General features: G+C 41.4%; 1 protein-coding gene across 3 annotated transcripts in view; it reads left to right on the top strand.

Moving 5' to 3' along the window:
• The first annotated feature begins 2,873 nt into the window (after positions 1–2,873).
• LOC114705758 (disintegrin and metalloproteinase domain-containing protein 5-like) overlaps positions 2,874–27,891 on the top strand; it is a 67,882-nt gene continuing 42,864 nt past the window's right edge. For 2 of the 3 annotated variants that reach the window (XM_037211650.1, XM_028887828.2), the window contains exons 1-13: positions 2,874–3,019; positions 4,400–4,479; positions 5,013–5,068; positions 7,120–7,198; positions 7,474–7,550; positions 9,282–9,459; positions 10,290–10,355; positions 11,528–11,599; positions 11,783–11,937; positions 12,709–12,790; positions 16,888–17,024; positions 18,937–19,123; positions 24,235–24,330. In XM_037211650.1, the coding sequence (XP_037067545.1) occupies positions 2,965–3,019; positions 4,400–4,479; positions 5,013–5,068; positions 7,120–7,198; positions 7,474–7,550; positions 9,282–9,459; positions 10,290–10,355; positions 11,528–11,599; positions 11,783–11,937; positions 12,709–12,790; positions 16,888–17,024; positions 18,937–19,123; positions 24,235–24,330 (1,320 nt within the window). In that variant the 5' untranslated portion in view covers positions 2,874–2,964. Of the gene's footprint in view, positions 3,020–4,383; positions 4,480–5,012; positions 5,069–7,119; positions 7,199–7,473; positions 7,551–9,281; positions 9,460–10,289; positions 10,356–11,527; positions 11,600–11,782; positions 11,938–12,708; positions 12,791–16,887; positions 17,025–18,936; positions 19,124–24,234; positions 24,331–27,891 lie in introns of all 3 variants that reach the window. The other variant, XM_037211651.1, reaches the window with a different exon arrangement.

The raw sequence follows: 27,891 nt of genomic DNA, 5'->3' as shown, positions 1-27,891 counted from the left end.
TACTTCATTACCGTAATTTTGCTACTGTTATGAATCATAATGTAAAGATCTCATATGTGACTCCCCCAGGGGGTCATGACCCTCAAATTGAGAACTGCTGGAGTAGGGGAAAAAAGAGGAAATATCAGGGGCCAGGTAGAATGCTCAAAGGCCTACAGTAGTGATCACCCCTAATGATCCACCTCCTTTGGCTAGACCCCACTGTGTAAAGGTCCACAGCCTCTTTAAATAGCCCTACCAGCTGAAGGGCAAACACTCCACACACAAGACTGTGGACAGGGGCCTTTCAAACTCAAAATTGCTGTCAGAGAGCCCGTGCCAGAAATCGAGGTACATCAGCAGTATCGCTCAGCGTCCGTGTGTCCTGGAGATTTTATGGACACCCACACGGAACATTAGTTTTTCAGTCCTGCCAGAAACATCAGAAACTTGAATATATGTAGGAATCTGACTAGGTCAGCACAGGTCACGTTCTTCCAATGGTTAGGAATGCCAGGCACGTCAGCTTGCCTTTCAGGCAGACATGTAGGGAGGTTGGAAGGCATACCTCTTTCTCTGATTTTAAGATCTATCTCTGTGGCCCAATTTTCCTTTATATTCCTGTTTCATCTTTCTCTGCTCCCTTTGGGTTTATTTGTCAGTCTGAGCTCTCCAATTACTAATCCATCAAGCGGCTGTGTCCCGTCTACTCCTTCTATCCTGTGCGACTTTGTTACTTGGTCCCTTTTAAAAGTGAACTGTTATCTGTTACCCTTTCTCGAAGTTTCTCACCATGGCAAAGCAATTGCAAAGCAAATTTATAAACATGTTTTATCTTTTGCAACAAAATTATAGTTAATGTGGGGTGTGGCTGGATCTTTATAGTACTTAGGATTTGGGCTAGAGTCTACAAAGAAGGGAATGCCCGTGGACACCAGGAAATCATTATTTGGTTCTCGTACATCTTTTTTTTTTTTTTTTTTTTTTTTTGAGAATTTCTTACATGAGTTCTGTACTTAGGGCATTTTCACTATTTCTGTTCCCCAACTCCTCTAGTGTACTTCCTATTCCCTCTTGGATTCATAACCTCTTCTTTAATATTATTCTTTTAAACACTCACAAACATACACACGCATGTGCATGCAAACTCTAGGGTCCATTTAGTGTTGCTTGCACATGCATGTGTTTAAGACTCAGAACTTGGAACTGGATGACTTGCTGGTTTCTCTAGAAAATGGATTCTTCCTTCTCTCAGCAGCCATTGATTGCCTGGCGCTTACCATCTAGGGCCTGGGCCTTTCACATTTCTTCCTTCCCCAACACTGGCATGTTGACTGCTGTTGATATTCAGGACTTGGTTAGACCACCACATCACCAAGATTTTGTGGGCACAGCTTTACCTGTAATGTCTAGAGGACACCATCTCACATCAGGAGTTCTGGTCCTCTGGCTCTTACACATTTTCTGCCCCCTCTCTCCTGATTTTCCTGGTGGGAGTGTCGTAGATCTATCAGTCGGGGTTGAGCACCCCACGGCCACTTCGTCTGGGCACTTCGACCAGTTATGGATCTCTGTAAGAGTCTCCACCCGCTGTAAAAATATGAAGCTTCTTTGATGAGGGGCTGGAGCTGCACTTTCCTGTGGGTCTCAAGATAAGTATCTAGATGCAGAAATTATATTGGTTCAGGAACATTGCAATAGTAGGTTCTTCTATTCTGAAATCTATGACCTACCTCTTCTGCCATGGGTACTTGGCTAGGTTTGTACCAAATTTACCAAGCTTGAATTCCCCCCCCCTCCCCAGCGAGTGGGCCTTAAGTCGTCTTATTAGACAACTGTCAGTTACCCCAAGATAAAAGTGCCATGCTTGCACTTGAGGGTGTCTTGTTCCCCCCCTTTGGCAGCTTGCACACACAGCGCCTTCAGAAACTATGAGAGCCCCGCTCAGGGAAAAGGCTCCCAGGGGGCAGTTCTACTTTGGTCCCACAAGGTCTTGTGTTCAAAGTGTGGTGTCTTCAGCAACATGGTCCCGCCTTCAAGTTCTGTGAGGCAGCCAAGGGCTTTGATCTCCTTGACAAAAAAAATACAAAGGAGGTTTTTGGTAGCTTGTCTGCATCTCTTGGGGAGAGCATTATCACCCATTGTGGCATAACTCCAATTAAAAAATATATATATATGTATATGTATATATATATGTACATACACATACGTGATATATGTATTTTAAGTAAGCTTATAAAATGTTTCCTGTGGCTTAAAAAAAACTTCGTGTTGTTTATCTTTCTCCCTCCCTTGGTTAAGTTTCTTGCCAGCTCCCCGCGTTTTTTGCGTTTCTTCCCTTCAAAGCATCTATGCCCTACCGTCTCCCTCTCTAGGACTCTTCCTCTCCTTTCTCCACGGTTGCATTCTCGGCTTTTGTAGTTACTTCCGCTTATATGCCCACCCCTTTAAAAGACTAATTAAAGGAGAAACCCAGGGTTACAGGCTTTGGAGTGTATGTGACAATATGATCCTGCAGAGACTGTTTTGAAAGGAGTTTTGACCAAGGAGTATTTTAGGGAGTGTTGGGCACGCAGCTGCAAAAAAGAAAAGCCATGTTGACAGCATTTTATTGTGCTCAGTTGTTGGGGCAATATGCTAGACTATCATGGAGGACCCGTGGCTGCCATCAGTAACCTGAACACTTCCGCGTATCTTTTCCTCAGTTAAGTGGAAATTTAAAAGAACGATAAACGATCCAAAGAAAACCAGCTCTCCGTAGCCTGAAGAGTAAACTGTAGACCGCAGCCTTCCTTTCACAGTTCTGAGGATGGTTGGGACAGGCAGCCTACCTGCATCCCATTCTCCTGCCCTTTCCTCACTGGTTTCCTTGGAGACAGCCATGCGGGGTCGGGGCGCGAGCAGTCATTACTGGCTACAACGCCCTGCCCTCCGGCCAGACCAGGCCGATGCTCCTCAGCTCAGCTCCAGACCATCCAGGGAGCCATGTTCTTCCTTCTAGTGCTGTTTACGGGTCTTAGTGGGCTGCAGGCCGGCCAGAGTGAGTCCAGAGATCCAAGAGTCTCGGCTTCCGAGGGGCCAGGGTGTCTGAGGGGCGGGAGGGCTTCACTTAGTCCCAGGCTGGCACATTACACTGGCTTTGCTTTCTCTTTGCTTCTCGTTGGTTGCAAAGCATTTCCTGGTGTGGGTTTCCCATACATTTTTTTTTTGGTTTTTCGGACAGGTTTTCTGTGTAGCTTTTTTCTACTTTAGTTCGAACTCACAAGATCCGCCTGCCTCAGTGTATTAACTGCCACCAACAAATTATCAATTTTTAAAAATTCATTTTACATACCAAAGATCCCCCTCTTCCCTCCTCCCGCCCCTCCAGCCTCCCCCTCCCATTCCCAGGGGGAGGTACATTTAGTAGTGGCAGGTCCAACCCCCCCCCCTTTCCCATTTCTGTTTCTATGTAAGTGGTAATCAAAGACTCAACGAATCAATGCAAAACAAAAAACAACAACAAAAAACCCTGTTTATATAAAAAAATCCTTTTTTTAGCAACTGTTGCCCTTTTTGAATAAATTCTTTTAAAAAAGTTTAGTTAATATTTTTGATACAACATATTTTGATCAAATTCTTTCCTCTTCCCCAGCTCCTCTTTATCTCCCTGCCTACCCAACTTCATATTCTTTTCCCCTCCCCACAAAAAAATCAAAACAAAAGCCCAATAAGATAAAAAGTACCAAATCGAAGCACACACCACGCTGTGCATGTGGGCTGCCCTGGAGTGTGGTTGGTATTACACAGTGCTATGCCATTCGAGAAAACTGATTTTTGCCTTCTTTTTTTTTTTTTTTTTTTTTTTGATTTATTTATTATGTATACAGTGTTCTGCCTGCTTATATCCCTGCAGGCCAGAAGAGGGCACCAGATCTCATTACAGATGGTTGTGTGTTCTGCCTGCTTATATCCCTGCAGGCCAGAAGAGGGCACCATATCTCATTACAGATGGTTGTGAGCCACCATGTGGTTGCTGGGAATTGAACTCAGGACTCTTGGAAGAGCAGTCAGTGCTCTTAACCTCTGAGCCATTTCTCCAGCCCCGATTTTCACCTTCTTAATAACCATCCTCTCCTTCAGGATGGTGCTCTCCTAATGAGTCTAGGTTTCTAAGCTTTCCCTGTCACTGTAGCTCTGTATTTCAGGAGTTTAGCTGTGAATTGAGAGGAGGGAGGGCGGTGGGAAGGGAGAGGAGGGGAGAGGGAGAGGGAGGGAGGAGAGAAGGAGAATGGATTAGCAACATTTTAATAGACAGTGGGAAAGAGAAAGGACATGATGTGTCAATCACCCAAGACAACTACTTATGTAAAGAAACAGATGCACAATTAGACTTAAAAAAAATGGATCTCAAAATGGTAGCAGTTGTTTTAATTTTTAGGTCCTCAGAAAACCATCCTGCAGACAACAATTCCCGAAAAGATTTCATCATCGGATATGGAAGAGGACCCTGACAATCACGTAATAGCAACATCATCTTTATATGTTACATGTGTGAAGTTGTGCACATCATGACGGGAACTGGGTCGACAGAGGTGGAGCTGGTGGAGCTGGTGGAGCCCAGAAATGCTTCCCTGCAGCAGAGCATTGTGGGATAGGAACTTCCTGGATGGGACCTCACACGTGCCAAAAAGGTGGCAAGCACCTAGAATGTCCCTCTAGCATAGGATTAGGGTGAGGCTGTGATACAGAGGGTGAGATGTAGCACACTGTCTGGAGGTAGGGGGGAGCTGAGAGTATCTTACTAAATCAGAAGATGCCAGGGGACACCAGGCAAACTTTTGCCCAGAAGTGTTATGAAGGTCCGTCTCGGGTACTAAGCTTCAACACCTACTTCTCAGTTCAGAATCATGAAGACTCAGAAATCCACATGGGAAGGGAAGCCAAAAGACCCTTGCATAGTTTTGTTAATTTTGCTATTCCTTTAAAACATAAAGTGGAACAAACATATAAGTTAGCATGTGACTGACATTTAAAAAATATTCTTGTTACAGATTGCATATCTTATTAAAATAGCTGAAAAACCATATTTTGCCCATCTTAAGAAACAGTAAGTAGTTATTTGTTATTTCAGATTTCAAGTTTTTGAGTTTTATTGTAGGAGTTATGATTATAATCGCTACAGTTCAAATGTATAACTGGCTATTGAATGCTGGCCCTTAGACGATGCCATAAAACAAGATACACAGGGCATTTATAGCACAGGAAGATACAGTCCGAGGCACTAACACTAAGAAACAGAATTTTGTTAAAATATGATGACAAATGCATAAGTAATGTTCTTAGCAAGTCAGTGAAGGCTTTTTGGAATAGGAGTAAGTTGTGACATGATAAAGGATAGAGATAAAGGGCTTTGGAAAAGTTAGTAGGAGATAAATCCTAGAAGATGTGTAAGGCCAGTGTATAAGGACACGTGCATGCACTGTGCGTACACCTGGGTCAGGTGATCAGTGTAAGGGGCTGATGAGGATGGGCCATCAGTGACATCACGAGGAGACAGATTCCATAGACCTCAAGGTAGAATCCGTAGAACAACCAAGAAACAGCGAGAGAGCCCAGATAATTCAGCTGTTGCTCAAGAAAATGGGGGAGATGGTTGTGTGTTTACGTGATGATTATAAACCAGGGAGATACTTGTAGGAAGACGGAGTACTTATGTCCAAGGCGGTATTTCCCACAGGAGAGGTATATATAAGGCTAAATCTCTGATGATGTTCAACAGATGTATAGGCTTCATAGTAAACAGTAGCCATGATTATTATTATTATTATTATTATTATTATTATTATTATTAATGAATACATATACAGAAAGTGTTATAAGCCTTGGGAAAGTTCAATACTTTGGGGTGACATAGGAAAGTGTGTAGCTAACATGGAAGATGAGGCTGAAGAAGCAGAGGAGGACAAGAGGCAGAAGAGGAAGTATAATAAATGTAGATATTGGATGGAGTGGTCCTTGTTTCAGAGAGTATCTGGTAATCAGTACAGTTATGGCCAGGAATGTGCCTTTCGGATTTGAAAAACTAGTTTTAGACGTTTTCCACAGACTCTTAAGGGTGGTTAAAAACCTAGAAGGGAAAGATGTGTGTCTAGATGACACTTCTGATAAAAAAAAAATAATCTGTTGATAATTAAAACGGGACAGAGCAGTGCTGGAGCATGACACCCAGTGAGGATTGTGTAGGCTGGTGGTCCCTTGGAAACAACTTTTCTAATGGCACAAGGGTAAGAAGCTTATGGAACCATGATAGAGAAGTCACAGGAGAGAAATGGTTCTTAGCTCAGTGCACGCACAGGATGGAATCTGTGGTACAGGGGTAAGGGCTTTTGTTGAAATAAAAAGTAACCCACATGAAGAAAAGGAGTAAGCGGGCAAAGCAGATGTGAGCAGGAGCCGCATGGAGGGTATGAATCATGGCTGGTAGGAATGGTATCAAGTTCTTTAATATTTACTGGGGTGGGAGAGTATGGAAGAAATTTCTGACCCCTGTTATTAAGAACTGTAGACCTAGCACTTAGGAGGTTGAGACAGGAGGATTGCAATGAATTTGGGTTCAGTTGTTGTGTCTACAGAGTTGTATCAAGAAGGAAGAGCAGGAAGAGCAGGAGGATGAGGGGAAGAGGGAAAGAAGAGGATGGAGGGGGCAGGGAAGGAGGAGGAGAGGAAGGAGGAGGCGAAGCTAAAGATGATGGAGGGGGCAGGAAATGGGGAGGAAAGCCGTAGCAACAAGGACTTGGACTTATCAAGCCAATTGATCGTAAATTTGTAGTGAGACCAAGAGAACCGTTTAAAATTGGTGTTAGTCCCACATTCTAATTTAGAGATTCAAATACAAAATCTGATGTCAATGAATGACAAAGATTCCGAAGGCCCTGGACATCAGGGCCTACATCATTTCTCTTTGCGTTATCTACTGTTCCGAGTTGCCCATTAACTGCATGTTAGTGTTTGCTCTATTCAAAAAGCTATTACCAGTGACAGGAAACTATTTAGACAATAGGAGATAGCAGGCTGACAGGTACTCAGTTAATTTGCATATAGAGGCTGTTGTCTTTTACGTTTGTTCCATTGGAAGATGTTTTTGGGATTTTTGCATAGATCCGTTATCGCTCCAACTGCGGTGCTTTACACTTACGACGAGCATGGTGACCGACACACTCAACCTTTGTCCTTTCTGGTAAGCCTTAAGGTTTCTTCCATACAGATTTGTTGTTTGGGCTTTTCTTTTTAAAAATGAACAATCTCTAATTACTTTAGTATTATTTTATACATCCATTGGACTTGTATAACGTACTCTGATGCTATTTTCTACTTGATGTGAATTTCTTGGGTAATTGACTATCATGCCAAAGTATTAAGGTAGGTACACAATAAATATGAATGGCATGTCTTGGGTGCATATTTAAAAATGAGTTAACTGTCTGCTTTCATTTGTACAATTTTGTTTTCCAGGAAAGTTGCACTTATAGTGGATACATTGCCGGCTTTCCAAATTCTCTTGTGACACTCAACGTTTGCTCTGGACTCAGGTTGTACATTATTTAAAGATCTTATCATAGTTAGGTTTATATTGCTTCGAGAGAGACTATGACAAAGAGCAACTTGGAGAGGAAAGGGTGTGTTTCATCGTATTCTTCTAGGTAACAGTCCATCACTAAGGAAAGTCAGGGTAGGCACTTGAAGGCAGGAACCAAAGCAAAGGCCATGGAGGAATACTGACTTGTTTTCCGTGACTTGATCAGTTTGCTTTTTCATGCAACTCAGGACCACCTGCCCAGCAGTGGCAGCATCCACTGTATACTGGGCCCTTCACATCACCCATTAATCCAGAAAATACCCCACAGACTTGCCTATCGGCAATCTGATGGCAGCATTCCCTCAGTTGAAGTTTCTCTTCCCAGGTAACTCTAGCTCCCGGCACACTGACATCGAAATAGCTGGAGCAGAGACTAAGTTTGCCAGCATTATATCATGCCATCTTATGAATTAATTCTCCATATTTCTCATTCTATATTCACCTTCATTCTTAAATTCTCTGAGAAATAAACCCAAATTGCTAAGAAAATAGGGCTGTGCATCTTTTCCTGGGGAGGGCATGTGTGGATCCTTATGGGCCCTTGTAGTTGAGACTGTGGTCTGTTTTGAGTGTGGGGGGTACCAATCAATATTTTCATTCTGCCTGAGCCTCCACCAGTGCTGTTTTTGATTTCCCAGAATAAATGAGCATGCTTGAGGATAACAGAGACTTTGGCTTATTGGCCATTTTCAGGCGTGTATTTTCTTCAGTTCATCCACACGAATACTTTAGGACCAAGGTATCTGAGAAGAGTCAGGTGTGTCATAGATAAGGGATCTGTGTTAGTTGGGGTTTCCATTGCTGTGACAATAGCAACATGACCAAAGCGACCCGGGGAGGAAATGGTTTAATATTTCATCTTATAGTTTACAAGTCCATCATCCAGGGAAGTCAGGACAGGAACTTAGAGGCACTAACTAATGTAGGGACCACATTGGAGGATTGTTCCTCATGGCTTGATCAGTTCAATATGCTTTCTTTCTTTTCTTCTTTTTCTTTTTGTTTCCTTCTTGTTTTTGTTTTTTTTTTCGAGACAAGGTTTCTCTGTGTAGCTTTGCGCCTTTCCTGGAACTCACTTGGTGGCCCAGGCTGGCCTCGAACTCACAGAGATTTACCTTCCTCTGCCTCCCGAGTGCTGGGATTAAAGGCGTGCGCCACCACTGCCCGGCTCAATATGCTTTTTTATATGATCCGGGATCACCTGCCCTGTGACAGCACCGTTCACAATAGGCTGGACCCTCCCACATCAGTCATTAATCAAGAAAACACCCCACAGACGTGTCTACAGGCCAATCTGATAGAGGCGTTTCCTCAGTTAGAATCCCCTCTAAGTCTAAGTTTGTATCAAGCTAACAGAAATGACCAGCAGGACCCACGACTAAGAGAAAGAGTGCCCGCAGCTTCTACAACCTAGTACAGAGAGCTAACACATATACACCAGAGAGAAATATTGTTTCAGCGTACACATCCATGCCTGCACCTGATCTCTTACATGTCAGTAATAGGCAGGCATATGTATCCCCTAGCACAGAGGTCTAGTTCTGGTATAGCCTTGAAGAAAATACGGGTAAAGTAGACAAACAAAGATTACTTTGGTCTTCAGAAAATTCCAGCCAAACTTTGCCATTAGAATATTATAGATTTGGTTGAATCATGACTTCTCTTTGATTGTTCTCACATCCAGGGGAACAATACAATTCCCAAATTCCTCCTATGGAATTGAACCCGTGGAGGCCATGTCAGGGTTTGTGCACGTGATCTATGAGATCACAAACGAAGACCCGGGGATTCCTGTCTTGGAAGAGAATGAGGGGGACAATTGGTATAAAGTTTCAGAGTTTCAGTTTGGAAGCAATTGGAAGGTAAGTGTTCATTCAGTCTTTCAACTCATTTAGTATATTCATTTTATGAAATGAAAAGTGCTTTCGAAGTACACCTGAACATGGTTTTATTTTTTTCAATGAAGGTCCTGTGTCATCTTTTAATAGCTAGAGGAGTTACAGTTGCAATTAGACACAAGTGCAGCAAAACCTTAGGTAATTAATCTCAGAAACAAGGAGATCTGAACACAGAACTGAAAGGACTAGACAGTTTAAATGGGTGTGTTTTTAGATAATTGGCACAGAATGTTTCTTCAATTATTCAGGTCGTTTAGATGATGAAAGTATTAACTCTTTTATGACAGCTCAAAAATAGGTCATTTCAGTGGCTTACATAAGGTAAAATAGACCTTTCCATTAGCCAAGACCCACAAGCTGGCCTGGTAGCTTGCCTGGTTCTAGTGAATGCTATCAACCGCAAACTTTGGTAGTATTTTTCTGAAGGACATGGTTCGCTAAATCAGCTTCCTCCCACGTGTTAGCAAAAATATTTTCCTCCATGGATAGTTTGAAATTATCAGAAGCATCAAGGAAAACAAGGCTTTTTGTTAGAAACCTAGAACTTCACTTTAAATATTACAAAATGGAGATGCCTGAGCTCTCAACCAGCTTGAGATGTCCAGCTGAAAGTTCTCGCTAACCACAGCACTTCTGTGCTGGGAGGTCCTCTGAATGGCAGTGAAATTTCGTGTTTGAAAACAGCCTTATTACATAGTTTGTAGCAGATATCTTTCATCTTATCTATAAATATAATTTTAATAGGAGATAACATTTAAAACCGGTTCTCAGGACTCATGTTACGTGTTTTTCAGAAAACTACATTTACCAAGTTATCACCACAGTACATTGAGATGGATGTTGTCGTGGATAAGAAGCTGGTGTGTCCTAGTCTTCTTATATGTTGTTCGGTTTGACAATCTCCTAGATGTATACGGTGTGTTGTGACCATATCTGCCTCCGTCACCCTGTCTCATCCTCCCTCCCACTTCTGTTGACCCCCCCTCTTCTTCTTACTGTACCCCTGGCCGTGTCTTGCCTGACAGGTCAGTACTGTAGCACTTAGAGCCCCCAGCTGGGTAAGATGGCTGAAGACGTTTGTCTTGCAGGAGCCTACATAGTTCCTTCTGACACTGTGGGGGGGGGGACTAGCTAGCGCACGGTGAGCTTCCCGTTCCGTCCCTGCTTGATTTCTCTGTGTCCTGTATCCAAAGTATGTGGTCTTCTCAGCAATAGAGTTTTAGTACCTATTTCTCATGGGCAACCAAGAAAAATGGCAATCATATGTCTTCTTTTGGGAGCCTCTGGCACCAGAGGTATCGGCATTTGACATTGGAATGTTTTTGTTTCAAAACCTATTGCTCCTGGGAGCAGTATTACCCACACTAGCAGGTTACCTCTGTTCATGCTCTTCTGGAATTATGATGTTGAGCTGATAAGCTAGTAGCTTTCTGTGTGCTTTAAAAAACATCCTTGGTTTGGGTTGCCTCTCGCCCCTCCTCTATTCTTCCTCTACCCATTGGAATCTGTCTGTCTCTAGTATTCCTTCCTTGTGTTTTCATATCACACGCGTTGTAGCGTCACCCTCCCCCCTCCCTCCCAGGCCTCTTCTGCAGTTGCCTCATGCATGGCTCTTCTACAGACCTCATTTCCGGTCTTCTACAGACACGCATTCCAGCAACCTGAGTATTTCTACCATTTATTTCTTATGGCTCTACAGCTACCAGCCATTGTGGCGTCATGCCTGGCTTCCTCAGCTACTGTGAATGTGGGCTGGTGTGCACATCTGTTGACACTGGTCCCTCTGTGGAAACAGTGTGGCTGGAGTCATCATGGCGCCATCTTGCTCCTGGTCTACCATGTATGAAATGATACCAAAATTCATGTTACTGGATATTTAAAAATAATTATTTCCTTATTATCGATTTTATGAATTTCAATTAGAATGTAGCCTTATTGCTTATTCAGAGTACAGCACATTTGTATGTTTAAAAACATGTACTTGTGTATTTAGATCCATTCATTTTTTCAAAATTGCTTTTTTGTTTTCCAGTTTGCTTACATGGGCTCTGATGATAAAATTGTGACACAGAAAGTTATCCAGGTTATCGGCCTCGTTAACACCGTGAGTTTTCAAAAGCAAGCTTGTTTATATAATCTGTAAAAATACAGATATGAATCAGTGCCAGTTAAATTCTGCTGAGCTCTTTGAGACACTATGTAACCAAAAACACCAGGTTAAATAAGTGTTTCAAGGGATGCTCTAAGTCATACAAAATTCCTTTATCTTTTTATCTTTTCTTTCCAGATGTTCTCCAAGTTCAAACTGACTGTTATAATAAATTCCATTGAAATCTGGTCAAAGGAAAACATAATTTCTCTCCCAAAGAGGCCTGCAGATTTACTTATTGCATTTTTAAATTGGAAAAAGAACCTTAAACTACATATTTCATACTTATTTGTGTAAGCGTATATTCTGTGTCTACTAACATTGAAGGAGCAGCTCAAATGACATATTAATTATGAGAAACACAGATTTGTTTTACATGTATTCTTTTCTAATTTCTTGGATAGCATGACTAACAAAATGGAACCTATGAAGTCTTTCTCCCTTAGGACCAATGTGAGGCAAAGTGTACAGCTTTAATTAAACATCACAGAAGTACCAAAGATGTGATGTGTAATAGAGTACTGGTAGCTGCAGCTGCTGTTTTGGGCACAGCGGCTCCATTTTCCTATCATAACAGAACAAAATCCTCAATAATAATGGAAAATTAGAGAGTATGTCTGTTCTAAATCTCTGTAGTCCTGTTTCTTGTCTAATTAACTAATCACCTAGTTAGTATTTTTATCTTTAAATAAAGATCTATTTTACTGTTAGTGATAAATGAATGACATTGAAGTTTTAGGGATTTCTATCTAAATAGATACTCCAAGTTTTATATGTATGCACACAGAGTATATGGAATCAGACTGAAAACTACCATTACTAGAGCAATGACATTCTCAAAAGATGGTTAGGTCTTATACTTATCTATTCCTAGATAGTTATGAAATTCCCAATTGACACATTGAAATACTCTTAATATTGAAGCTTTGGGGAATAGATTTAAATTGTGCAACCCTGAGCAGCGTAGAGCTTAGAGTACAGTAAGTGTTTAATAGTGTTGGACCCTATGGAGACTCCGGACATGAATGACGCTGCTTTCCAATATACTCGTGTTCATTTCACAGCTTCGAGGAGCAGCCGGCTTCCATCGGAGCCCTCTCTCCAGGGGAGGTATGCAGAGAGGACTATGATGCTGCTGTTGCCCTGGTATGCAATTGCTACCCAGTCCCCCCCCCTTTTTTTCCATGTTTCAAAAATTCCTAAATATTTTATCAGAGGAGAAAATCTTGTATTTGTTTGTTTGTTTGTTTATTCTCTCATAAACTACATCCCGACTGGAGCTTCCCCTCCCTCTACTCCTTCCACTCCCCCCTCCCATCTGCCCCAGATCCACCCCCCCCATCACATCCCCCAAACCTGTTTCCCTCCAGAAAAGAGCAGGCTTCCCAGGGACATCAACCCAACACGTTATAACAAGTTAGAATAAGACAGGCATAAACCCTCGCATTAAGGCTAAGTGAGGGAACCCAGTAGGAGAAAAGGGGTCCCAAGAGCAGGCAAAAGAGTCAAAGACACCCTGACTCCCACTGTTAGGGGTCCCCCCAAAACACCATAACCATAACATATAAGCAAAGGACCTAGCTCAGACCCATGCATGCTCAGTGATTGCCGCTTCATTCACTGAGAGCCTCCATGAGCCCTGCTTAGCTGATTCTGTGGTGGTGCTCTCCTGGTATCTTCCATCCCTCTGGCTCCCACAATTCCTCCTCCCCTGCTTCTTCAGTGTTCCTCCAGCTCTGAGGGGAGGGACTGAATGGAGACCTCCAACCTGGGCTCTCTCTAATGCCACTGTTCACTGCATCAGCCTGAACTGTGTACCACTGCTTTAAAGGCACACAGTTGTTTGCCTTTGCGAATTCCGTTTGTTAATTTTCAAGTGCTTATTGGTCATATTTGTTTGCCTTACAATTCTTTGCTAGATTTATTTTTTTTATTCAAATTATAGACCCATCATAGAAGTAGAAAGTACCCCATCTCCTCCTTTATTTTTGACATAGTTACTATTTTTCATTAGGTATTCTTTTGAAAACATCAATGAAGCCATTTAAAGAAGTTTCCTTGTTGGAAAGTTTTAAAGAAATCAATCCAGTTTACTGTTCTGGGTGATTTGATGCCTCATGTTGTGTGGGCGATGGTACATTGTTTTTCAAAGGATGTGTCAATTTCACATGCACAATCAAATTGCTCATGATATTATTTTCCCTTGCCTTCCTCCACCTTGGCCTTACTTCGAGGTTGTTTCATTAGGGTTTATTAGCTCTTTTCCTTTTTAAAGTGACTAAGATATGATTGACTTGTTTCAATAATGTTTGATTTTACTGGTACTTTTTTTTTTTATCACTCTAATTTTATGTCTCCCGGTCCTAGTCTCTAAACCTTGATGGTGGATTTGTCTGAAGGCATTTAAAGCTATGAACATTTTACGTCGACTTAGATATATCTTAGATGTTGTGATGCTTCATAATTAAGTCCACAGCATTTTCCAATTTTCCTGAAACAGCTTCCATCTTATGTGAACAATCCCTGTTGGTCTGAACATACTTATACCGGATTGGTGACTCCCTTTCTGGAACATTCTGGATTCAACACAAGGACTTGTTCTCTAGAGTCTTTTTTAGGGCTTTTATATCTAGACAACACTAGAAAACCCTGATCCAGACTTCCTGGTTTCTGTCAGTTTTCATTTTTTTTTTTTTTTAACTTATGTGTATCTTCCTTGGGTACTTTTTTTTTTTTTTTTTTTGAGAGTAATTTTGTCCTTAGCCAAAGGATGGAAACTGCTTTCCTTCTCTGTGAGTTTCTCAATGAAGGATCTATTCTCTCTTCCTCAGACGTGGAAGAATGCAGCACCTGTCTATTTCTTTTCTCTCGCTTCTATCTTTTTTTTTTCTCTCATGCTTACTGTCAGCTAAGCTATCAGGCCTTTTCTTTTTGTGGCTTGACTTAATGTCTTCATTTTGATTGGCAGGCATCTACCGATGTTCAAGAGCTTAGAATGTCCACCTTTTTGGACCTATGTTCTGTTTTAGTCATTTTCTTTTGGGTTCTATATATATATTTGTCAGTACTTTTGGCCTAGGTATGACATGACATTATAGTTTTGACTTCTATTTACCCATTCAATGGTCGTGCCAAGGGCCTCACACTCTTGGTCATTTTATGCCTTAAAGAAGTGTCAGTTTGGGTCTTGGCACATGTCTACATTTTTGTCGCATATTAGTTCCCATTGAGTTATGGGAGTTCCTTGCAAGTTTGGAGATTAACAACACATACTTTCTAAACTTCCTTCCTTTCCACAGGCTGCCTTTTGATTTGCTGATTGATTCATTGGCTGTAAAAAAAAATTATCTTATTTTAGGGCTTTAGTTTGACATTTGCTTTTCACTCAGGTACCTGGGCTTTTGGCATCTGAGCCAAGAAAACCTTGGAAAGGCCAAGGTCCAGAAGCCTTCACACTGCTGACTCCAAGGAGCTAATATTAGGTCTGTCATCCATTCTAAGTCGGCTTTTGTGAATGATGAGTATCTCCAGTATCCACAACAGCCTTCAATGAGGACTCTGCTCTTTTCTCACTGTGATATCTTGCCATTATTGTAAAAAAAAAAAAAAAAAGAAAAAAAAAAAGAAATCAGCAACTTATATGCATGGTTTCACGTGAGGGCCCTCGGCTAAGTTCTGTTGGTCTGTCTGTCTGGTTTTGTATAAGTACCATTTGTTTTGTTTGATTTAACCCTGAAGTATAATTAAATGAAGAAATGATGATAGCAGTCTTGATCTTCATGCTTTAGATGGATGTGGCCTGTGGTCTTGTAATAGTGTACAGATTTTAGGATTCTCTTTTGCTTATGTGAAGAATTTAATTGGGATTTAAAAAACCTGCATATAACTTTAGATGAAGTGGATATTTTAACCGCTTTTGCTCTTCTAACAGCTGAGATTGGGATAGCTTTCAGATTATTTGTGTCACTTTTAATTTCTTTAGTCTATATCTTAGGGTGTAGTAAGCCCCTGCCGAAGCATTCTGTGTTGGTTGAGTGTCGTGAGTAGCCTTATTTTCTTGTTTTATCTGCTGTCTTATTATTGTAAATGCTATAAATCGTGTTAGTTTTGACTGCTGCAAGCTCACTGTGTTTGTGCGTCCTGACATCCTTTCAGCAGAATCCGTAGGCTTCCTGAGCATGAGGGAATGCCTTTTGCAGATACAGAGACTTCCTCTTCCTTTCTTCTTGCGTGGCCGCTCTTTCCCTTTCCTGACAGATAGCTCTTGCTAGATTTTCAGTGCTGTACGTTGAAGGAAGTGGTGAGAGAAGGAATCCCTTCCTTGTTTCAAATCCTAGAGGGCAAGCTCTGTTTACGATATTAAGAGCACAAATACGGACATTTTTGCTGAGTGCTATTCAACTCGCCCACCCTTCATTCTGTCCTCACAGGTACAAACTGGACACCACAGCTAGCAGATACATAAGAATTGATGATTAAATTTCAAACATTTAAACAAATGTGATATCTTAAACAATGTCACAATGCTCACTTTAAAAGCATATGTGAAACTGGTCTAGTTAGGTTTTTTTTTTGAAATTAGCTTGTGGGCAAGAAACACTCCATGAAGCTGCTGTTGCTTTCAAAATCCCAGCTCAGGGACCTGGCAGCTGTCCCAGGGCAGGAAACAGGTTTCTAACCTCAGGCACAGAGGCCTCTCCAAAGGTCTCCCTCCCTCCCCACATAAGCTACTATTTTCTTAAAATAGTCAAGACAGAGAATCCAAGAAGGCACAAGCTATTCATGAACGATTCCCTATAGCAGGTCAACAACAGAATGACATCATAGAGGGCATTAATACCAGGAAATCTCAGTTACTGGGACCCATCGAGGAATGAAGATTTGATTATTAAATAGATTAAAGACATCGTGTTAAACGTAAAGCAAAGCAGTCTGAAAAAGGAGATGGTTTTCATGTGTCAACTTTTCTAAAGTTGCTTGCGTTGCTATCATTTAGTAATATTTGGAAGTAAAACTTGGTTGATCCATCCATGTTCAATGAACCTATCATCAAGACGTCTATGTAACTACTACAGTTGCATCCATGGAGGTGTCTCTAATGTGTTAATAAATACCATTTTCATCAAAACGTTTATATAACTACTGCAGTTGTGTCCACAGAGGTGTCTTGAGTGTGTCAAGAACTAGTTTTCAGTGAAGCCAGTGATGCTTTGTTAACTTCTTTCCCCTTTGTTCACGTTTAGTACCCGAGAGGTTTGTCGCTGGAGTCGTACAGTGTCATCGTCACACAGCTGCTGAGCCTTGGTATGGGCTTAACTTACGACAATACAGACACCTGCCATTGTATGGGAGATGTTTGCCTGATGACGCCCAAAGCAATGTAAGAGCACCGCCTTCTTTCTCAAACACACACATTCTCTCTTGCTTTTGACTGGCTTTCGGATTCTGTTAACTGGACGAAAGCGCTTTTATGCTGTTGTCCTTAGTGAACATGTGGATTTGAAGGCCCATTCACTGTGTGCATGTGTCTTGAGAGCTCCCACCTGCACTTACCTTTTGTCTTTTCTCTCAGTGTTTATTTTACTCTTTTTGGTATGTAGTGCTGGTGTATCATTATGACATACATTATGAAATTTTGACTCATGAGTATATTATACATTGATTAACTCTGAATAATGAGCATATCCATAATTTTACATTTTGTTTTTTTTATTGTGATGACGTTAAAAACTGCTCTAATTGTTTTGAGATATGTAATATATTAATGCTAACTCTAATCACCCTGTTGTACCTGGAAGGCAGAACTTATTTCTTCCATCAAGGCTGACCTCTCTTCCTATTTTCTTCTCCCTGCTCACCCTGGCATCTGGTAGCCACTATTCCACTTCCAACTTATATGGGCTCAAGATTTTAAATCCTACTTTGGAGTCAGATGATGTGACATTTTTCTTCCTGTCCCTGAATTCTTTCACTTAGCTGAATGTCCTCTAAGTCCACCCATATTGTTGCAAATGAGAGGGTTATATACTTTTTGTGGCTGAATAGTTGCAAAAACATGCTTTTTCTTTATCTCCTCATTTTGTGATGAACTTTTGGGTTGATCCCATATCATGGTATTTGTGAAGAGTGCTGCAGTAACCATGAGAACCCAGGTGTCCCTTTGACATCTGATCCATCTCCTTTGTTTATATACACAGTGGGCTTTCTGAATCTCTCAGTAGGTCCCCCCTTCTCCACTCTTGAGACAGTGTCGGGCAGTTACATACAATAACTACACTAATCTCTCTTCTGTCACAGTATGGAAGCAGCATTATAAATTGCTTTCTCTGGCTGGTGGTACCCACTGTTTCCCATTTGATCATGGGGATAAGGGAGCCTACCCGAGCTATCTTTTCCTACCAATGTCTGTAGTTCTAAAGTCATGATTCCCAAGTCACTGTTTTTGAGGGCAGGTAGATAGAAAATGTCCAGTCCCTATGTGGTCCTTTTGGTCCTGGGAGTTGGTTTTTGTAAATTCATATCTCAGCTTTGCAGACTTCTTCTCACTCTATTTTATGATTATTAACTTATACTTGGTGTGAAGAAGCAGGGATGATAAATGTATGCCACATTGCCTTGATAAGCTATGTATGACTGATTTCTATTTGAAAATGTTTAATTGTTCAAGTTAATATGCTTATTCTGATGTTTATAGAAAGAGTATAGGATAGAATTAAATAACTTTAAAATATACTGAAGATTAAGGGTGAAATTTTGAAGTTCAAATTATTTGGCACTAGGAAGAGAATTATGAATAGCAGTTCCTGTGCTTAAAGACTCCAAACTTATAAGGGAACACACGTGCAAATGCACACACACACACACACACACACACACACACACACACACACACACACTGGAGAGAGAGAGAGAGAGAGAGAGAGAGAGAGAGAGAGAGAGAGAGAGAGAGAGAGAGACTTTAGCAGCTATGATGTTGCTATCTAGGTAGTGGAAGTCAGGAACCCTGGATCAGCACCTTGCATGTACTGAGGGGTTACCTGCACCAGATTCTACACAAGCACAGTATGTGTGACAAAAATATATTTTTAAATTGTGTCATTAGTTTTTACTTTTCTTGGTAGAAATAAGAAAGTCTGAGAAAACATCTTAGCAAATCCAATCTCTGCATTTAGAAGTATGCTTAATGTTTTCTGTGAAGGATGGAGCTCTCAAAATCTTTGTCAAAACACCACGTTATGGGAACTGAAACACGTAGCAGCGATGTTGACCACGTGCACATTGTTATGTTCTAGATACTCTAGGGGTATGAAGGATTTCAGTACTTGTAGCTTGGATCAATTTAAATCTTTGTCAATGAGCAAAAACCTTGGATGTCTCCGGGACTGGCCTATGGAGAGAAGAACTCGCCGCCCGCCGAGACGAATATGTGGCAATGGGATAATAGAAGGTCAAGAGCAATGTGACTGTGGCACGTTGCAGGTGGGTAGTCCTTTTTCGTCCTCCTACTCTTCTCAGTTTGGTAGGAAGGAAAGCAGAAAAGACTTTATCTTTTAGTCAAATCGATTTGAAGTAGACTTTTTTCCTTTCGTGAAGCTAAAATCTTCAATTTCCCCATTTTCCTTTTGGGAGTTAGCATATGGGTTCTTTGAATGGTAACGGCCTATAACTAGTGCCTTCTGACATTATTATTGTCTGTGCCAGCCGAAAAACAGATTACTAAACTGTCTTAATCTGTCAACATAACCTGCTCTTTGCAACGAATGCTAACAAGACACTAAAAGGCAAGACACAGACTAAGATAAGGTGGTAGGATGTGTTCCTGCCTAACACACTGAGAACACTGTTCTTAATTCAAATATTGCAAAGCAAAAACCTACCTGTCACTTACAGAAGACACAAAGTCTGAGAACAAGATCAAAATAAGCCACAGAGGAAAAAGAACAGAGGGACCTCAGCGGGCTTGTCATCTGTTAGAGAAAAGGCTGACTGGGAAAGGTATCATGGGATAGTGTCTCTGTCCGGTCTAGAAAACACTAACTGCACCCTGGTCCTCTTGTTCTTCTATGATGCCACCTCTTTCACGGTGCTCCCTGAGCCCTAGGCGCAGGAGTCACTCTGCAGACATACAAACCAGGGTTGAGCGCCCCACATTCACTCATTCTTTATGTGTTGACCAGTTGTCTGTAAGAGTCTATCTATTCCCTCATAAGTTATCCAGTCCATAGTGGCTGCGCCTAAATGCATTACATACGAGCAACACAAAATCGACTCAAAATGGGCTGTATCTCTATCTCTTTCTTTCTTTCTTTCTTTCTTTCTTTATCTATCTATCTATCTATCTATCTATCTATCTATCTATCTATCTATCTATAGTTGTGATAATAATTATAGAAGTCAAGAATTTGGGAGCCAGTTGGAAAGAACACAAGAGGAGTTGAGGAGAAAGGGGAAATAGTGTAAATACAGAACTCATGTAGGAAATAGCGCTCCCCCAATTAAACACACACATATACATCCATATGCATGCACACACACGCACACAATCATATCAACAACTTTTCAGCCGAGACAACCAGAGACGACAGAGCAGCCGCAGAAATTCTGGAGAGCCCAGATACTCAATCTGATTCCAGGGCTAAGGAACTACTTATCTATGATGCCACCTATGAGGTGAGCAGGGGTCTCTCAGTGGCTCCCATCACTGCTGAAGATACCTGCCATCTTGGTCAACAAATAACCCTGTACCTCACAGTCTGCAGATTCAAACTGTGTTCTGTTCACTCTTATCCAAGCTGCTGCCCCACCGGGCTACCTTCAAATCAGCTTCATCCCTGGGACCCTACCATCACTGAGCTACATTCATAGGTGTCCAACATTTACCCACCAAGTGCTATGGCTTCTTGCTTCTGGGGACAGGCTATCTAGGAAGTACTCTGCTTTGCCTTGTTACTGACTCCTCAGAACAAGGAGGAGTCTATCTCCTAGATAGCAGAGAAGCAGCCGTGACCTCTAGTACCTGCACTGATGTGATATCCTTTCTACGAGGATAGCAAGATTTTGTCGAGTAAGTCTCCTTGCAGTTATGGGGTGAGAAGCCCCTGTGCCCAGCTCCCCTGTATGTGCACTAGTTTTTTTTTTTCCAAAATCTGACCCACTGAAATGCCTCACCTCCCTGGCAAGCAGAGTCCCCGACTCTCCCGTAGCCCAGTCTATAGCGACACTTTCTCATTCCTGAGTACTTCGGCGCCGTCTGGCTCTGTGGAGCCCAGGCTCTCCTGTGCGCCAACACATCAAGGCCTCCATTACTACACAGTGCTGGGTTCTGCCCGTGTTCTTCCTCCTGGGGCCTATGGGTCTGAAATGTCTCTTCCCTTCCACAAGATTCAGAATGGCTGGAATGTCCCTGCCCTCAGAGCCAGAGAGGCTAAGTGGAGTTCTGGAGTTTTGTTTTAGGGAAGGTGGGAGACCTGTATCGCCTATGCCTCACAGACAAGTCTAGCTGATGGCTTCCGCCAGAGACTGGATCAAAGAGAACAAGGAACCTTTGAACTCGAGGGCAGTTCTTTTGAAATAATCCAGCCAGACAGTACGGGGAAGGAAAAGAAAAAATGAAAAAGAATAAAGAAAGACTATAGGGCTTGTGCAGCACTTTTAAATGCAGAAATTCCCATTATGGAACTTTCCAAAAGAGGAAGAAAAAAGCTTTATAAAAACATATTTAAAAAAACCAATTACCTAAAACTTCCAAAATTTGGAAAGAAGATTCATGAACTCTCTTACACTTTCTCAAATGGTTTGGGCCAGTGATTCTCAACCTTTCTAATTCTGTTAACCTTTAATACAGTTCCTCATTCTATGGTGACCCCCAATCATAAAGTTATTTTTGTTGCAACTTCATAACTATAATTTTGCTGCTGTTGTGACTTGTAATGTAAAAAATAATGTAAAATATGTGACCCCCTAGAAGGGGTCATGACCCACATGTTGAGAATTGCTAACCAGTGGCCATCAGATGATTTTAACCTAATGAGGTCTCCACCCAAACTTTCAAAAGTGGAAAGTAATTTTAAAGCAAATGGCGTACAAAGGGATCATTATGAGGCTTTGAGTGAATTTTTTAAGTAACCTTTCAGAACAAGAGAGCCGGATTGTCTGTCCAGTGCACTGAGAGTTCAGGAAGTCTATCTTTCAGAAATAAGGAAATAAACTCCGAGACAAGTAGAAGCTGAGGAAGTTTACCCCTGTAATGCTTCTAAGAAAATCTTGGTAGAATTTTTTAGCCATAAATAATAACCAGCCATATTTTGCTAACAGGATATTCACGTTAGAGTTAAGAACACATACACACTTCAAGGGAAGGGACAAAAGGGTACTCCATACCAACACGCAAGAAGAGTGGTGGTAATGGCCCATACCTCTCAAAGAAGACCAAGTCCAAAGCTTGGTCACGAGAAACTCAAGTGTCAAATCACTGAGAGTATTTAATGGTTGTAAGCACGTATTTATTTATTTAACAGTGGAGCAACTACATACACAGAACACATAGATATGAAGGTAGAAATATATAATTATGTAGTAGTAGACTCCAGTTTTCTGCTTTTTTTTTCTTTTTTCTTTTTTGATTTTTCAAGACAGGGTTTCTCTGTGTAGTTTTGCGCCTTTCCTGGAACTCACTTGGTAGCCCAGGCTGGCCTCGAACTTACAGAGATCCGCCTGCCTCTGCCTCCCAAGTGCTGGGATTAAAGGCGTGCGCCGCCACCGCCCGGCCAGTTTCCTACTTTGAATGGTCAGAAAACTATTAAGAGAGTAAGTGATGAAGCGGTTCACACTTCACTTTAGACCAAGTACACCACACACACACACACACACACACACACACACACACACACCCTTCCAATATAGTAGCAGTAGACTATACATTCTTGTGTATATGGACCAACTATAATACTAAACTATAACAATATTGTCCCAATGTAAATACTGGAACAACTCCAGACATATGGGAAATAAGCAGATGCCCCAGAGCGACTCCCGGTCAATGGACGCACAAAAGAATGAGAGCAGAAAAGGAAACCTCTCAGAACCTCTAAGTTGCGGCAAAGGCAGTTCTGAGAGGGAGCTTTATGGCAAGCAATGTCTACCTTACGGAGGAGAAAAACGGGTGCTGCGTTCACCCGCCTGCTTTCGTCCTCTGCTGCTGAGGGCGTCCACGCAGCTGCCACCACGGCGGCTGCATCGGAACCCAGCTTCAACATGGACTGAAGACCAACAGCACTCCCAGAGCCCGCCAGGCTGTCAGCCCCCAGCTGGAACTGCTGAGGTGAGGTGACACAATCGCGAATGTTGATATTGGGGTGTACAACATGCTCCACTGTACACCCACAGGACCGGTTTTCCCTCCCAGAGAGCAACCGTTGCCCTTTACGCACGCACTTGCCTGTCATTAGATGCCATGTAGTTTTGTGACTCAGCTGTGGTTTGCTAACCTTTTCCACGCTAAACATTTATTTCCACCTTTGGAATATTAGCAGCTGTTGACTTGTATTCATTAAAGCTAATCCTCTTCATTATTCTCCTTGAGACAATTAGCAAGGGCATAAATAGACCTTCATCTGTTGCACACGGCTGAACAGCTTCCTGTGAATACCCTGGGGTGACCAGTGTCGGGTGACAAATGTGATGTAATTGAATACAGTTATGACTGGGTAGAGCATATGACAGTGTTTCCCCTAAGAGTTTAGAGTAGACATCAGGACCTTCAAGGGCATAGCTCAAAGTAGGACAATATCAAATCCAATGTCTTTGAGAAGCAGATTGTAACAGGAACATGAGTAAATATTAGTGTGATAAGTCTGGCTTTATTTTAGGGATGTAACCATTTAATATTTAATAATCAGTCTTATTCATTACAGTAAAAGAAATAATAGAGTATACAACCCAATCATAGCTTAAAAATGCTAGACAAAATAAAGCATCTATCTATGATATGAGTCTTCTAGGTCAATAGATGCTTCTGTGATGATGGTAATATCTGTCTATTGACCCATGACACGTGTAACTGGCCACATGCAGATACAGAACTGGACAACAATATTATTAACTACATGTGCCTCTAGTGAATTTGAGCCTTTCCACATGGCTAGGGACTATCTTCCTGGTGGGGCAGCTCTAGGCTTTCCAGTTTTTTATTCTCTCGGGAACCAAACGAGAGGAGCCAAGCAAAGTCCACATGCAGTGGGCTCTGTGCCTGAGCAACACTGAGGCTGTTTGGTGTTGGGATTTACATGTAAACAGTAGAGTGGATGAGGCTTGGCATAGACCCCGGAATACAGGAATGTTTAAAGAGAATGGCTGCGAACAAGAGTGACGTTTTCGCTGGGTGGTTGGATGGCAGTCCTTACACTGCACCATGTAGAGAGAAATAGGCCTCTACAAACTGCTGAATGAGATGGTATTTCCAGGAGAATGGAGTCACTGAAACTATAAACAGAAGAGAAACTAGAAAGTTTGCAAGAGGATGCGCTGCGGCTTCGTTTGGTGCTGCGCAGCCATGCAGAACTGAGTCAGACTTTGCGTTTCCTTCCCTGCAGAACTGTACACACAGAGCATGCTGTGACCCTCTGCTATGCCGATTAAAACCCGGTGCTGTGTGTGGCTCTGGAGGCTGTTGTACACAAACTTGCAGGGTAAGAGCAAACCCACATTCGATAACAGCCCCGCAGTTATTTTCATGAAATAAAATACATATTTCAAAGGGATGGAAAACATCACTTCTCACTCTTAGCTGACAATTCGATGATACTCTTGTGCAGTGGTATTCACTCCACACCTTGGCTCCATCCAGTAATCTATCACTTCTTGTGCCCTCCTGTGTATCATTTCTTAAGTTTCTTCTCTCTTAACTCGGCTTTCTGAAGTTTTCTCTATGACTGCCAACATGTCTGTCTGATCAACATGTGCCTCTGCAAGTCTTTCTCATTCATATGTTCTGTGAGTAGCTTCTACAAAGGTACGAAGTTAGAGGGCTTTCTTGTACCTGCCCAAGTCAGTTTACTGTCCTTTGGGAAAGTCCTTTGCTGGCCTGCACTCAGTTGATATTGCAGTTGTCCACTTCCTTAGTATTAAAACTATTTGAAGAGAGCTCCATTAATATTTACATCTTAAGAAAAAAATGCTGAACAAAGTAAACTGCCTAAAATCAAAGATTGAGGCAAATGGTGCTCTTATAAGTCAGAGAGTGTGGGATTGTATTAGTCATGGTTACCTAGAGGAAAACACACACACACACACACACACACACACACACACACACACACACACGGTCAAGTTGACATAAGCTAGAGTTACCTAAAAAAAAAAAAAAGGGAACCTCAGTTGAGAAAATGCATCCAGAAGATCTGACTGTAGGGCATTTTTTTTTTTTTTTATTAGTGGTTGATGTTGAAGACCCCATTGGGTCCAGATTCCAGACTACTGAGGCTTTAAGTAAAACAAACAAATACCCCCCCCCACACACAAAAGAACTACAAACCTTTCATATAAGACAAGAAGGTAGTTATATAATACTAAAGGAGATAATTCATCAAGAGAATATAAAATTGTGAGTACATATGTATCCAACAGTAGAGTACCCAGACACAAAAACAGTGTCAACAGATATGAAGGGAAATACAGACCTACTTAAATCATCAAACCATATTGCTCAGATGCTGCATAAGACGTGTTTACTTACGACACCCTTCCATGTAAGAAAATCGGCCCTCCTCCCATCAAGTCCTGTGATAGCGATACTAACGTGAACAGCCTCTGCCAGTCCAAATGCCATGGCAGAGCTTGCCTCTTATCTGGGGTCTCATCTAGGAAAACCACTGCAAGACTGGAGAAGTAAAATCCATACATTTAGGGGGCTGGGTCTTGTTAAACCATGGAGGTCGGTTCTGCACTCACACAGAGACCAGTAGCATCTCCTTTGGGAATCTGGAGAGACTGCAGCAAGTGCTCTTGGATGTTCTGTGTCAAGCTATAGTATGTCCACAGCAGTACCCACAGTGGCACAGTCCTTGACCTCCTGCTACCTACCAAATACCTACCAAAAACATTCTCATTTGGAGCAAGAAAGAAATGACATTTTATGAAAGGACAGGTCTTTTGTCTTGATAAAATTGTTTGCTAACTAGTTCTGGTACATTGATTATATTCTTACTCCATCAGTCCTTGAAATAACTGTCAATTGTGGATTTGCCTACTTCTTATTGGAGCTTTTCAATATTTCATGTGTTTTGAAGTTCTGTTATTTGCTGCATAAATGTTCATGCTGTTGTTATTATATTGCAGTCATTATCATCATCATTGCATTGTATTGATGAACAGCTCCCTAAATAATTTCAAAATAAGCTTCTCATCTATAACAATATCCCTTATTCTGAAATCTGCCTTTCCTGATATCACCACTTCCAATTTTTTATCATTTTATCATTATCCAATTTTTATCATTAATATGATATATTAGTGTGGCATAGTGGACATTTTATTTTACTTTCATAGTATTTTATTTCAAACTATCTTTATACAAATGGTTCCTTTTAAGTAGCATTCAGTAGGGTCTTCCTTTCTATGCAGCCTGGCTGTCTGCTTATTATATGGTTGTGTTTGGATGAATAATTTGATTCAACTATAACATTTAGGTATTTGTTTTTCTTGCTTCCAACTTTGAGTATGTGTGTACATACATGTGTATGCAAGTGTGTGTGGTACATATTATAACGTATGTGTATGTGTGTGTTGTCTAGGCTTTCAAGTCTTAGAGGGTTTCAGATTTTGAAGCTCTAAAACAGGCTTTATTTTGCTGTCACTTTTTCTTGGGGCCCGCGTCTGTGGGACACAGGTATGTGGGTATGGCCAGAGGCTGGTAGTGTCTTCCTTGATTTCTCTCTGTCTTATTTTTTTTAACCTATAGCTCGGTGAGCTGGTTAGGCAGGTCGATAAGCTCCACAGGTCTCTACTTCCCTAGAGCTGGGGTTGCAAATACAGGCTGCTGATTCCAGATTTTTATGCGGGTGCTGGGATGGAAACTCGGGTTGGCAAGCTTGCTTGACAAGTCCCTGACTGACTGAGCTACTTTCCACCCTCCTTGATCTTTGTTCTTTTGGAAAAATAGTTCTCTTGCTATATTGAAATAAAACCTTTTTATTTGCTGTGCATTAAAGTTATTGCTATTCTATTTTCTTGCTTGGACTGTCTCTAATGACAAATCTGTGACGATACTTATTTTTGTTATTCTGCATACAATGTTTCCTACTTTCTGCCTCAAGGTTTTTCTTTGTCACTGATTTTGAGTAATTTGGTGACAGTGTATATCAGTATGGTTTTCTGCATGTGTCTTCTGCTTGAGATTCATTGAACTTACAGTTTTTCTTAAATTTGGAGAAAATTAGACCATTAGGTCATCCAGCATTTGTTTCAGACTTTACCTCTTTGTGCTCTCCATTGAGAATGTCACATATGCACCGTTGGGCACATGAAAACATCTCATCTCTGCTAACTGTTTAAAAACTGACTTTCTGCTTCTCTCGTAATGGCTTCCATGGCCACGCCTTCAGCTTTACTGGTCCTATCCAGTGTACTTTTCATCGGAGAAGTTTTAAAAGTTTAAATTCTAGAATTTTTTAAAATTTCATTTTTAAAAGTTTATCATAGGTCTCTGTTGTTCCTCTCAGATTCTAACTCATTTTACTATTTTCCTTTAGACCTCAAAAAAAAAAAAAAAAGATGTGATGAAATGCAGTCTAGAAAATCAACTTTGTAAAAATTTCTGTATTGTTGTGTACATATTGAGAAGTTTCCCTTCATTAGAAATCACCTCATAGGGCTGGAAAGTTGTCTCAGTGGTTAAAAGTACTGGCTATCACATGTAAGGCTCAAGTTTGATGCCCAGCACCCACATGTTGGCTTACAACTATGTGTAACTCCTGTCCCAGGGAACTTGATGCCTCTTCTGCCCTCTCAAGGCACCAGACATGCACATAGTACACATACATGCTTACAGGCAACATACTCACACACACAAAATAGTAAAATAAATAAATCCTTTAAAAATGGGCACAACATTGATTCAGTTATTAATATCAAGTTGATTTTGGTCCACTGACTCTGTCCTACCTAGGGCAAGTATTAAAGATTGCCAAATTACTTGTCATGGCTAGACCTGAAGGGAACTTTTGATCACACCAGCCCTGTCCACACATAGT

Source organism: Peromyscus leucopus, chromosome 17 (genome assembly GCF_004664715.2).
Source record: "Peromyscus leucopus breed LL Stock chromosome 17, UCI_PerLeu_2.1, whole genome shotgun sequence".
Classification (NCBI taxonomy): Eukaryota; Metazoa; Chordata; class Mammalia; order Rodentia; family Cricetidae; genus Peromyscus; species Peromyscus leucopus.
This window is presented reverse-complemented; position numbering and strand designations above follow the sequence as displayed.